The sequence below is a fragment of the Podarcis filfolensis genome, assembly GCF_964270895.1.
Source record: "Podarcis filfolensis genome assembly, chromosome: 8".
Taxonomy (NCBI): domain Eukaryota; kingdom Metazoa; phylum Chordata; class Lepidosauria; order Squamata; family Lacertidae; genus Podarcis; species Podarcis filfolensis.
This window is the reverse complement of record NC_139611.1, coordinates 54,308,344-54,321,883: the sequence shown is the minus strand read 5'-3', so window position 1 is coordinate 54,321,883 and position 13,540 is coordinate 54,308,344. Positions and strand designations below refer to the sequence as shown.

At 44.6% G+C, this 13,540-nt stretch overlaps 1 protein-coding gene and 1 long non-coding RNA gene across 2 annotated transcripts in view; one reads left to right on the top strand and one right to left on the bottom strand.

Moving 5' to 3' along the window:
* Positions 1-10,724, top strand: part of GLG1 (golgi glycoprotein 1) — a 65,759-nt gene extending 55,035 nt beyond the window's left edge. The window contains exons 21-26 of the mRNA XM_083625153.1: positions 1,425-1,567; positions 2,773-2,874; positions 3,737-3,844; positions 4,366-4,486; positions 5,068-5,174; positions 6,490-10,724. Coding sequence (XP_083481279.1) covers positions 1,425-1,567; positions 2,773-2,874; positions 3,737-3,844; positions 4,366-4,486; positions 5,068-5,174; positions 6,490-6,657 — 749 coding nt within the window. The 3' untranslated portion in view covers positions 6,658-10,724. The remainder of the gene's footprint in view (positions 1-1,424; positions 1,568-2,772; positions 2,875-3,736; positions 3,845-4,365; positions 4,487-5,067; positions 5,175-6,489) is intronic.
* Positions 9,202-13,499, bottom strand: LOC310767906. Its single transcript, XR_014551117.1, has 2 exons — positions 12,952-13,499; positions 9,202-10,962 (listed from the first exon to the last, which is right to left on the bottom strand). It is a non-coding gene; the product is annotated as an uncharacterized lncRNA (long non-coding RNA).
* Positions 13,500-13,540: the final 41 nt, after the last annotated feature.

The window sequence follows — 13,540 nt, the reverse complement described above, 5'->3', positions numbered from 1 at the left end:
TGGAGAGCCAAGGAAACCCACTCTCCATTTATCTATTTCCTCCCCACACATGTGCATAGCTGTGATCACAGGCTTATCCTGCTTTGGGAAGGCTGTGGGAGGGCTCTGGCAGCATCCCAAGTTCAGCCTGCCAGACTAGACTGTCTTCTTTGCTTTGTTTGTGTGGCATAAATGTTATGTATATTCAGGTCTGCTGTAGGTATAATCCCCTCCAAGGCAAGCTTTTCTTGAGTGTTAAAATAATTTGTCCTCTCCTTGCACAACCCCGTGCCTTCACCATTCAGCATTTCCTGTTTGAAAAGTGGTGGGATTTTTTTTTTTTTTTGGTCTTACAAAAACATCTGATTTTAAGTTATTACTTATACTTGAAACAGAAGAGGAGATTCCCTAGCCCAATAGTAAAGTTCATACTGTGCATACAAAAAGTGTCAGGTTCAGTTCATCTCCAGTTAAAAGGATCTCTGAAAGAGCTTGATATAACCCTGAATTTTTAAAAATTGCCACCTAATGCAGAGATTTAGCTATGCTATAACTATGTATGTTTTCAGGTGTATGTTCCTCAGCTTTTGCTGAATAAAGAAATTTTTTTTAAGAACACCCCTTTTCCCCCTCCCCTGGGTTATTTTCCCATGGCATCGGGTTAACCACATCAGTCACCCACCCTTTGATAATTTCTACAGACATTATGAGAACAGCCTGGAAGCAGCACCTGCACTGCTCTATTTATATGCAATACTGGGCAGAACAAAACAAAGTTGGAAACCAGCGTGGTTTGGATAGTTGCGTTTAAATTTTGATATCCCTAACCCTGTGTGCATCATCAGTTGATAGCCACCACAGAAGGCTTTCATATCACCTCATCCATGACACCTGGCAATGATTTAGCATTGGCATGCCCTCCCTATCACAAGCAGGACCTACAAACCACAATCCATACCTAAATGTTATGTATGAACCAGGGATAGTAGTTTGTTGTGACCCTAACAAACCATAGTGTAAAGCTAAAGCTTGTTCTTGGCTTCCTTGTTCTTTTGCATCCTTTGAGCAGAACAAACAACATTGCTGATGTGGATATGATGCTAAGCCAGGGTTTGTTGCTTGCACTAGGGGAGGAGGGAAGCAGGAGCAATCTCCATATTAATGGTCAACCATGACCATGAGAGCTGGGAACCAGGTAAGCTGAATTCCACAGCTTGTTCCTTTTTTCTATGCTCCCACAGGATTGTGGGCATCTGCCGAGCCTTGTGTGTATGTAGCTGGTTTCCCGAGAGCCAAGGCCTTGCAACTTGGCTACATTACGGGCAACTCAGACAGAAAGAACTCCAGTGCTAGACTGCTTAGTAAAAGTGGCTCAGTTCTGCAGCTGGCGCCTCATTCCAGCAGCCACTCTTCATGACTAATTTTACTCCTTTCTTCCTTTGTAGATTACCGCCTGAATCCAGTGCTCAGGAAGGCCTGCAAAGCTGACATCCCCAAGTTCTGCCAGAGCATTCTGACCAAGGCCAAGGATGATTCCGAGCTTGAAGGGCAGGTCATATCCTGCTTGAAGCTGAAATACGCAGACCAGGTAACTTATGGGGCATGTGTTTCATAAGGACCTAGGGCCAGAAGGCCCCCAAAGTGAATTGTTCTGCTATGTGGCGTGTGCCAGTCAACAAGCATGTTTAAAATACAGGCAGGTCTCAGAAGCTTAGGCCCAGTTATACAGGTTCTCTGGGAATTTGTAACAGTGATCTCATTTAGTCAACCTAAACTTAAAAGTTACGTTTATTTAACTTCAAATTTAAAAAGTGTGCTGTGTAAATTTTACATGCTGAATAACTAAAGAATTTTTCCAGCAACCAAGCATTTGAAATGAATGTTGATTATGAGAGAAAAATCAATAAAACCCACTTAATAAGACATTTTAAGATGGGACAATTGAAAACATGCAGTTCCATACACGGTTTAATGTTTGTAAATAATAGAGTGTTTAACATTAATTTTATCAAGTCCTAAAAGTTAACCACTTATATTTGGAAAAAGTTGTAACTATATTGAAATCGCACAATTCATTATGTTATTAGCTTATTTTTTGGAACAGTGAATTTTTGGTAATCCATCTGGTGTCACTGATCAGCCTAAGTGGTGCAATCATTATGTTAAAAGGAGTGATGTGTAAAGCAGCCACTGAGAGTTGAGAAGGCTTCTTCTTGGACCTGCAGACAGAAAGTAGAGGTGATCATTGAGCTGCTGGTAGCCTTCCTCTGCTTATCTTATCTCTTTATCAGCTAAATGGCCCTGCTCTTTTCCCTCATGAATATATTGAGGGATATTAGGAGACAGAATATGAGCATAGGTAAACAATGAAGGAGGACTTATCTCTGCCTTATCACCCTGGAAGCATTCAGAATTCCCAGCTGTCAGAGGCTCACTTGCATGGAGCTTCTTCCGGTGTGGTGAATGTAACACATAATTACCCTCTTTGATCAGATTGCTTTGGCTTGCTGTATTCTTGCATCTTGAATTGAATTGCAGGTTTTGTCTAAGTGCTGCCTCATCTGATGTTTTCCCATATGAAGAATTCTCCCTATAGAAAAAAGCCATATACGAAGCTGCCTTTTGCTGTCAAAGATTGACTTTAAGAGATTTTTAGTGCTAAAAAATGCACCAAAAATACATGATTGCTCAAGTTAGTTAAGATAAGTGGTTAATGGTTAGTAGTTAAGATTTGTGCTGAATGTGCATTAATGATTCTGCGGCATGACTGTTCTTGTTCTCACCCTTAAACAGCGTCTCTCTCCTGACTGTGAAGATCAGATTCGAGTGATTATCGAGGAATCCGCTCTTGATTACCGGTTAGATCCTCAGTTGCAGATGCACTGCTCAGAAGAGGTAGGAGCTTTCAAATTCAATCCTCCTTCACACTATATATGTTGGCAAGTTCTCATGAGCTCCTGGTAATACAGTTTGAACTATGGCGGTCTTGATTGAATCCCCCAGTAGTTTAAAATCACCTTGTGGTTGTCACCTTTAGTGGCATTTGCAATTTGCAGAGAATAGATTTGCTCCAAGAGCAGCTTATAGAGCAAAGCATTATGGGAACCCAGCTTAGCATCTTACACAAAAATCGTTCGTATTTCATATGGAATCATCCTGTCCAGAGTTAAGTTGATATGTAAAGTTCCTCCCCTTGGTCCTTTTCATGCTATGAGGAATAGTGTGTGGGAGACTCCTTGTTTCATCGTAACTGATATTTAAGGACCTCTTTGAGAACAAGCCTCCCATGAATTTGGAAAGGAACAGGAAGCTTAAAAGCAGGAGTAGACGGCCCCTAATAGTATTGCCTTGCTGAGCAAAGACTATTATAATAGAAGCATAGAATCCTGCTCTTGCAGGGTGGAGAGTAGGTGCTGCTTGTCACCTCTGCTCATTTCCAGAAATTGTTCCAGGCTCTGCCAGCTGGAATTTAGCTTAAGTCAGGGAATAGCTTCCAGCCTTGGCCTTAGGCAACATCCACAGTAGAGGACCTCTGGATAATGTTGCTAATCCTTTGGGCTATGTTACACTATAAGCCTTTCCTCAGTAATAAAGGGCTAACATATACTGAACCGGAAAGTAAGGTTGCATTTGTTTCCCTTGCTAGATTCCATGTTTTGGACCTTTTTGTCACATAAATTTGTTCTATCTCCCTCCAAAAGGAGGCTAATTTGTTGGCCTGTGGTACTATAACCTAATGTATTTTATGTTTTTAAAGATTTCTAGCTTGTGCGCTGAGGAAGCAGCAGCCCAGGAGCAGACAGGACAAGTGGAAGAATGCCTGAAAGTGAATCTGCTAAAGATCAAAGCAGACATGTGCAAGAAGGTAAAGAACTAGGTGTGCTTCTGTGCTAATGGCAAGGGGGAGAATGCTAGATTGTGTACAGCTCAATCTGTTGGTATTCTCCTCACTTCGGAACTTCTTCGGCACTACAGCTTTGTTCTCTAGCTTGGATGTTCCAAGGATTCCTAGGGCTGGTTGTGATTTGCTTTCCCCTCTGTCACTGCTCCTCAGTCCACTTCAGTCAGCCAAAGGAAGGCATCTATTCCTTCCCCTTTGCATTTTTCTGTTGCCACACTTCAGCACATCCCTTTCAAATTCCGACCTGGCAACAGTCATCAATGCCTTCATAACTTTGAGTAGACTACTATAGATGTGCTCCATTTGAAAGCAACTGGAGTCTTCCACACTGCAAAAAAAATCTTACTTTGTTTGAGAACTGCTCAGGGCTATAAAGCAGGGTTTAAGTATTCCAAGTATAATAAAGCAGCAGGAGGATGAGCAAGTTAAGATGAAATATGCAAATCATTATATTGAGGGTGCATTGCAATTTTCTGCCCTTCTAGGAGGTGCTCAACATGTTGAAGGAGAGTAAAGCTGATATCTTTGTGGACCCCGTCCTTCATACGGCCTGTGCCCTTGACATCAAGCACCACTGTGCTGCCATCCCACCAGGAAGAGGGCGACGTAAGTCTTACAGCTTGCTAAGAAGCCCAGGAAGCATCTCTGCCACCAGTGGTGCTACTTCCACAGAGTCAATCGTTTTTAGTCTTCTGTTCCTGCTCTTGGTATTGAACAAGTCTAGGCACAATTGCACTCTAAACAACTTTGCTTAGGATAGATTTGTACACTTCCTAGAGGTGTGAAGGACTAGTGGATAGAATCCCCCCACCAGTGGTAAAAATCAAGATACTTGGGGGAAAACAGAGGAACTTTCATGCAACTTTCATCATCATTGTTTAGATTAATGAGTAAAATCCTTTCTAAGCAATACGTATTTTCTAAAAATATATTTAAAATATGTTAAACACTGGGGTCACCAATGTAGTGCCCGCATCCACCCCTGATGATTTTGCCTGGTGCCCATGAAATCTCTGAGCCCCCCAGTGCTTTCCCACCCCCTCCCAATGAAGTGGTGTGATGGTCATAACCTGTTTTGTCACCTTGAGAAACGCAGAATAGCAAGAGGGTGGGAAGATCAAGATCATGATGATCTGAGAAAAACTGTGCCTTCAATCATTTGTAACACTCTTTCCTCTGTTCTGCAGAGATGTCTTGTCTGATGGAGGCCCTGGAGGACAAGCGTGTGAGGTTGCAGCCTGAGTGTAAGAAGCGCCTTAATGACCGCATTGAAATGTGGAGCTACGCTGCCAAGGTGAGCAAAGCTGCTCACTTTATTCCTCCAGGAAGACCTCTTCTGGGTGCCTAGGGGTTGTTGGGGATATGAGGGAATTGGAACAGATGGAAGGTTCCAGCACGATGCATGTGTTGGTGCTGAAGGCTGTGAACACATGATGGAATGCTGCTACCGTAATGACAATCCTTGACACAATATGCTAGATTGGTCTTGGAAGCGAGTCTGAGTTACCGGCATGGAGAGCCTTAATATGCATGTCGAGCATGGCTCCTCACCACTTCTGTGCAATTCTAAATTCCATCTGTAGAAAGCTATCCTTGCCAGGGCAAGTGCAGCACAAAATGTAACAGTTGCTGTTACAGAGCAGGGCCCCATCTCTTGATATCTGAGCTCCTGACCTCTGAAATGGGGAGAGAGAGAGAGAAATTTGGAAGGCAATACCATCCTGCTGTTGGACAAGCATGTAGCACCCTAGTGGGGAATCCCCACTCCTCCTCTCCAGAGACCTTGCTGCACATACCCTGGCTTGTGTTTGCACACTCTGCTGAGGAGAGATTGGTTACAGAAAGAACATCCTGAATCTCAAGGGAAAAGCTTGCAGTTGAAAGGATATAAGGAGCATAGGACTCCTCTTGCTACTTCACAGCTGTTGATCATTTTGTGTTCAATACCATGTGAGGGAGGGATAGGATCAGATACTTTAAAAAATCATTTATTAATGGAATTTATAAAGCTAACCCATTACACAAAATCTTTGATTGATGCCCAAAACAAGCACAATTAAAGTACAATATAAAGTGATAAACTAAAACTTAAACTAAAAACACAAAACACAGTTTTTACAGCCAAGAAGACTAGTCCATAAAACAAGTTACTTCAAAGGCCCCTAGGTGAATAGAAAGGTCTTCACCTGGCTCTGAAAAGATCACAAAGCTGGTGCCAGGTGATTTTCTTTAGAAGGTGTGTTTCTTCACCCAGGTGCCACTACTGAAAATGCCATCTCCCTGCCCTACTTTGTTCGTTTATTTTTATTTGAAAGAATTTACAAGCTGTTTAATATATATTTTAAATTTCTTAAGCCTGTGAAGAAGAAAAGAAGCTTCAGATAAGCACCTATGAGAGAAGGAGCTGGCAGAACACCAGCATAACATGGACAAACGACCTAGCCCAGTTTATGGTCCTGCAACCCTATTCTGGTCTATACAGGGTTGTAACAAATCGGGTGGTTTTAGAGAAGATTTGTTTGAAGCACTGACCTAAATTTCATCTGTACATTGTAGACATCTGTTACGATTGGTTTGGGAGCTGACTCTTCTTCCTCCTTGCCTGCCAGGTTGCCCCAGCGGAAGGCTTTTCTGATCTTGCCATGCAAGTGATGACCTCTCCATCCAAGAACTACATCCTCTCAGTGATCAGTGTGGGCATCTGCATCCTGTTCCTGATTGGCCTGATGTGTGGGCGTATCACGAAGCGAGTGACACGAGAGCTGAAGGACAGGTAGAGCCTGCCTTGGTAGTCAAAGGGAAGAAGGAAGGAAAGAAGGCTTGCCTGCCTGCCCGTTGCCCAGTTTGTACAGCCCTCCTCTGTATAGTCTCCCCTCCCACCTCTCCGGAGAGTACAAACATTAGAACAGCAGCCCGTGCCAGCTGAGTGTCCCATCTCGTCCATGGCTTCTCCACCCTCGGAACGAGTTGGCACGTGCAGCCTTGGCGGTCCAGCCAGCAGCTTCGTTACCCTGTCGTTAGCGACTGTTGTTTGCCTGCCTGTAGACAAGTTTTTTCTCTTTCTCTTTCTCTCTTTCTCATACTGTCGGAACTGCCTTCACTCCCCAGACAGACTGACAACCTGCAGCTCAAGAGGTTTTTAAAGCAAATTTTTAAAGATCTGTTCCAGACATAGTGTTGGACAGTAGGTCTTGGTGTGGAAGTGTTTGTGCTCCTTGGCTTAGGCAGGAGGACCGAGGGGAAGGGACATCACCCACCATTCACAGCTGGCCTTGCTTTGGACATCTGGCTCACCCTGGAACAAGCATCTCCAGCACATAATCAGTCAGCAAGAGTTGCCTCCAGAGGCCCGTCATCATCTCTACTGTTTTTGTGCTTTTGTTACTGTATTCTGTTGTACTTCTTTTTTTCTTTTTGTGGCTTGTTCCTCCGTTTTTGCCAAAAGGCAATGCCTTCCATACTTCTCCACCCCCACTCCAATCTTTGGGGTTAATAAAATATTGACCAGATTAAAGAAACTTCAGTGGTCTTACAGGCACCCCCTGCAATACCATTCTGTATCTCAAGGGAAGCCTTTGGACAAGCTACGGTGGAGCTGTGGTCTTGGGTAGTAAGGCTGTGGTTTTGGAAGAAAACGAGGATTTGGGTCCTTCCCAAAGGGGTTAGACCCATAGGGTTCTTATTTACAAGTTACTGAAGTTTCTTCCCTGAACTGTCAGGGAGGGTGTAAGACTTTTCTGCTGTCAAGAATCCATCTAAAGAGATCATCAGCCATTTGGGAAGTGGGGAAGCTGGCAGGGCTCCCTACACTAAGCAAGGACGGGGGAGGGGAGGGGGGGATAGCTTTCTGAGAGTTGGATGGGAGAGGTATCTTTGCTGAAGTGATGCTTTTAGTAACAGTACCTGTTTGCAATGAGCAGGAGTGTGCTCCTTGTCTGTTGATTGGAGAGCACAGGGAGGAACTCGAAGAAGAGGAAATACGCATGTGCAGGCTCCTTGTGTATAGTAGGATATCTATCAGCCTGTTAGACATGGTTGCCTGTATGCTTTAGAGGGCTAAATCATGAGTCTGCCTGACTCAAGGCTTGAGTGCAACATCTTCTTCCCCTCCCTGCCACTTTTCCTGCTTTGCTGCAACTGCTCAGTCAGATGTCAACTTCTCAGCATTCTGCATTAACGTCACAAAAGCGAGGGGCTTTTGGCAATGGGACCAGCTGATCTTAATGATGATGTGGACACTCAGCCATACCACTACTGTGAATATTTTCTGCTGCTCTTGAAGTGTTGGTAAAAGGCACAAAAGTTTTTAGCTTTAGGAAACCTTTATTTTTCATCCTACTGGAAAGCAGGTCGTTCAGAGTGTGGCTTTGTATTCCTGAGGATGGCAAACTGGAAAAGCTTGTGCAAGAATCTCACCCCACCCCTGAGGCCCACTGACTGTTTCAGGCCTCCAAAATTAAGGAGAGATGATTAGGGAAATCAGAGATCAGTGGGCAAGCCTGTGTGTACTGAAGGGTTTTTTTGGACTGTGGCCACTAGATTGGATTTCCTTCCCCTGCTTCTGATATTACTGAATCTATGAATGGTGACATTGGAAAGGGGTGTGTGCCATAGTTCCCCAACTAGTGCATGCTCAGTGCATTCCAAAGCCTCTATTCCCTCCCCCTCCCTTTCAACCACACCTGGATGCCCTTCAGTATTGTGTTAATCTGTGTTTTAACTCTGAGACAAGGCATAGACTTCTTTATCCTAAGGAATCCACCTTGACTCTGAAATGGGGTGGCGATGGTGGAGGATGCTCCCAGGGCAACTCAAGTCACTTGCAAGAGAGGCAGCCAGCAGATTAATTGCAGGGTGATTAGAGCTGCCATTCATACTGTAGGAGGCAAGGAATAACCTTGGTCATATCATCTTCCGAATCCTACACAATGTTGGGAAGAAACTGGTACTTGCATATGGTGACCCTGCAGCAAATGCTGTGAAAGGAGAGGATGCCCCCACCATCCTGGCTAGCACATGCATTCAAATAAGATGCACAACGTATTATTCTTACATTGCTTCCCTTCAGCCAACTACAACGCCTTCCCTCGATCCTAGTGTGAGTGCCCCATTGGTTAATGAAAGAAAAATGCTCTCCTGAGTAAATTCCCATAATCAGCAGCAGTGGTTTTTGCAGGCATATAGTGATGCTACCGAAGAGGAGGAGCTTGTGCGAGATGCACGTGAGGGGACTAGTTGCCTGGGAAGAGACAGACTGCCGAAGGCATTAGCCAGCCAGTCACTCCATTCTCTCAGTGGCCTTGAGTGAGCCATTGTTTTAAAAAGAGACGAGTAGCAGTCTCTTGAGTTCCAAGCACTGCAGGTCTCTGTCTCAGCATCACCTAAGCCTCCATGCAGTCTCCTCAGACCCTGTCAGTTTCAGTCTGACAGCTAAGTATTCCTGCTTTGCGGTTTATTTGAGGGACGACTGTTTACAAAAATGATCCTTCATCTAAAGTGGCATTGTATTGTAAGTGTTGTGCTTGCCACTTCCTCCTCAGAATACGTGCAACTGCTTGAGGAAGATGGAAGGGGCTGTGCTGCAGTTTGAATGTTGGAAAAGTACTTAGGAATTGGGAGCTTGTTTTTCTGCTTCTTCCCTATAAGGTTCCCTGTTTGAACTTGTAGTACTTGCTGTCTTCACCACTGTGGCCTCTACTGTCTTGTAACACGAGCTCCTCCAGCTTCTGGACCCTGTGCTGCTGCTGCTTCTCCTTCCTTGTGTCTCATCTAAAGCTGTGCTGATGCTGTTCTCTTGGCTCTCATCTCAAGGAAGGTCCCCTGTTTTGATGCATTGGAGATGGAAGTACGCGGGTTGGGCACTGCTCTATGCATAACAGGATTAGAGTTCCTACAGAAAAGCCCTGGTGGAGCCTAAGGAGCAGGGATTTCTAGGCTTTTAGTGGTGGCTCTTAGATGTAGCCTAGGGTATTCTCTTGTCCCAAAGTAAGCTAAGGAACTTGTTGAATTGGAAAACTGAAGGATCACACATCCTTTTCCGCTTCATAGTTTGTACAACTGGATTGATAAGTTACACTCTTCCTACATACACACTACAGGTGCATCCAGAGCGTTAATACTAACAAACTGGAAGAGTGCTGGGTGGAGGGAACTGTCTTTAGGAAGTGGTGCCATCCAGCATATGGTACCAGCACTGTCCTGGCCCCCGGCTTGTGCTGACACCTGTTATCATATTGCTAGTCCTTCTGGACAGCTGTGACCAGCATGATAATTGGTTCCATTTCTGTGTAGATTCTGAACATCAGGTGCACTGCTTCTCCATCCGACACTTGCAGACTCCTCCATCCAGAGGCTCCCTAGCTGGCGCAAAGAGAATTAAATGACTTATCTCAAGGTTCTTGGAAATGCATCACAGGCAGGCTGCAATTTCCCTTCAGGTATGCTTTGGAACTCAATATAAGTGGTGTTTGATTGAAGAATAGGCGTGTTTTGTGTTTGAGAGAAGCAAAATGCAGGTGCACAGAACAACTCAGGGTGGCATAAAAGGGTTCGTATTCAGTGCCCCTCCTGCAGCTTGCAAAACCAGCCCTTTGGAGAGACAGTAAATTGGTAGATGATACAGCTAATGTTGGCTGACCCTTAGTCCTTTTAAAAAATGTAACATTAACAAATGTTTTTTTTTGTAAATTGTTTTTCCTTTCTATGTACAAAATCTTGGCTGTTCTTTCTTTTTACATGTTCATGCTGTGTAATTTTGAATTGTTAACGGAGATTCTGAACATAATGTGCATTTTTTTCTGTACAGATGAAATGGGAGAATTTAATAAAAAAGAGTCTGCAGGTTTTTACTTGTTTTCCTTGTGTCTCCATCAACTGTGAATAAAAAGGGAATCTCCCTCCCCAAGTCATGCCAGACAAACTGTATCTCCTTTTCTTTTTAATCCAGAAAAACTTTTGACAAAAACTCATGTGGTACCTTTGTTGACAAGATGGTAAAATGTGGGCTGGATTATAATTGTTGTTGAATGGATCCACAGCTGGTTGAGCGACCATATCCAACGGGTGTTCATTGATGGCTCTATCTACCAAGAAAGAGGTCTCAATTGTCAGGGCTGTATTCCTGGGCTGTTAAACACCTTTATAAATTACTTTGGTTCAGGGGGTGTTTATCAAGATTTGCAGATGGCATGAGACTGAGACTAATTATAGCTCTCACTTTAAAAGATAGAATCAAAATTCAAAATGATCTTGAGAGGCTGGAACACTAGGCTACAAACAACTGAGATTCAACTGAGATAAACATCAAATCCTGCATTTAGGTACCAAAAAAGAGCCAGATTTAGGTTGGGGTGGGGACCTAGCTTGGCAGTTGGGCATGTGAGAATTTAAGTTTCTTAGTCAATCACAAGCTAAACATGGACCTACAGTGCATTTTTGCTGATATATAAGCAAACACAATCTTCAGCTTAACACAAGCATGGTGTCCACAACATGGGGAGTAAAAGTTCTGCTCTGATTGCTGGTCAAGCCACATCTGGAGTACTGTTTCAGTTCTGGGTGTCACATTTAAACTACATTTACCATCTTGAATTTTTAGCCTCCCTTTCCACCAAGGAGCTCAGGGCAGCAGACATGGTTGCTCCTTCCCCTATTTTATCTTCATAATAACTATATGACGTAGGTGAGACTGGGATATAGTGGCTGACCCAGGGTGGGGATCTGGCCCTACCCACCACTGACATGTGGCCCTCAAAAGGTTGCCCAGAAGAGAGCGTAGTTCAGGCTGAAAAAGGTTCCCCACTCCTGTAGGTGCAAACAAATCTTGCTTTGGAGCAAATTTCATGATGCCTGTCAGCCACCACACTTCTTGGTCTGCCTTATGTCAGTTTTCATGAACTATCCCTGACCCAGATGGGAATTCCCTGTTGCCCAAAGTGATGGTTTCTCTAAGAGTAATGCCACGAGCCACTGTGTCTCACTGATGCAGTGTGGGGTAGGCATACTTGGCTTTGTTGAAATATTACACGATGAGGGGAAGAGGCATTTGGATTGGATCTGCATCAACAGTAGGCTCAAGTGTTGGGGAATGGGAGGGGACACTGGAACAGTGGTAACCCAATAAAAGCAGTTACAGATAGGTAGCCGTGTTGGTCTGCCATAGTCAAAACAAAAATAAAAATAAAAATAAAAGCAGAGCGCTTCAAAACTGGTATGCCTGTCTGTGGCAAAGAGCTAGCCCAGGATGGAGAAGATGTGGTATTTTTCTTCTGGGCCAACCTTTGTTTTTTGTGCAATTGGGAGAATGTAGAGCTTAGCTGTTCAATGGTGAGTTCCTAAACTGGAGGAAGAGGGTATTGTTCTATGTGAATTTGGGGCTTTATGAGAATACATTCCCTCCAACTTAATCATGCAAAGCTACCCAATTTGGCTTTTTGGTTGTTGGTTTTTAACCTAGTGCACTACTAAAAATTAATCTTCAACTTTCTTCATATGAAAACTGCTGAGCTCTTGGTCTTGCACCTAAGGACCCTGTGTGTTTCATCTAAAAAGATACAACGGCGTACAGATGGATGCATTTTAAATGGGGATGGAGCAGTGGTCAACCATTGCATGATTCTTTGTCCCAGCAGTAGGAGCTTGCTTCAGCTCACAATAGACTGGAGTCTCCTTTGTTCGCCACCCCCCAACATTTCGTCTGAACACTGTCCCAAGATGCAGGCAACTTTAGGGGCGAGGGAGGCGGCACTTTCTCCGCTCTGGAGCAGTGGCGTAGCGTGGGTTGTCAGTACCCGGGGCAAGGCAAGTAATTTGCGCCCCCTAACCCGTGGATTTGTGCCCCCCTAACCCGTGGATTTGCCCAAACCCCAGATGTTGCGCCTGGTGCGGCCGGCCCCCCCTGCACCCCCCACGCTACGCCACTGCTCTGGAGGAACCAGGAGCCTCTTATCCAGCTGAGGATGGCGACCCTGCTGTGCTTTAGAGATTGCCCGCAACTTTATGCCATTTTTGGAGCCTACGAGTTTACAAAAACGGATAGCAACATTACAGCGGAGAACAATCACATTACTTACTTTTTTAAAAAATGTGAACAGTCAGTGACAACCAAAGTCGAGCTTTCGTTCATTTATTACATTAACATATTTCCTTTCCTGCAAGTTGCTAGGGCGCAGGGTGCAGGCACTCCTCCCCGTTTTCTTCTCCCTAACAACCCTGCGAGGTAGGCTGGGGTGAGAGACCCACCACTGAGCAGCTTCATAGGTCAGCGGGTTTCACCATGTGCAACGGTTCCACCACTCCGGCAGAAGCCTTACGAACGATCCCGCCAACAACAGTGACTCGATCGGTCCCTCGTTGCTTCCCAAAGCGTTTTTAACATTTATTTATTTATTGCACTTGCAGGTATGCAAAAATTAATGCAGGCTTAAAGCAAAGTATTTTTTTTAATAAAGTAGCGGGAAGCTGCCTCGAGAATATGCGCCCCCCCTCCCCGTAGCACTGGCAGGTCCTTGGCGAGCAGCGCGCACAAAACTCCCACTATCCAAAAAACTGCGTCCAGGATAAGCGGAGCAGCACTGACGCTGCCACAGCCGAGAAACTGCACACTGCGCCTGCGCGTCGCAGAAGCCTCTCTTTCCCATCCCCGCCTGTCTGTCTCGGACT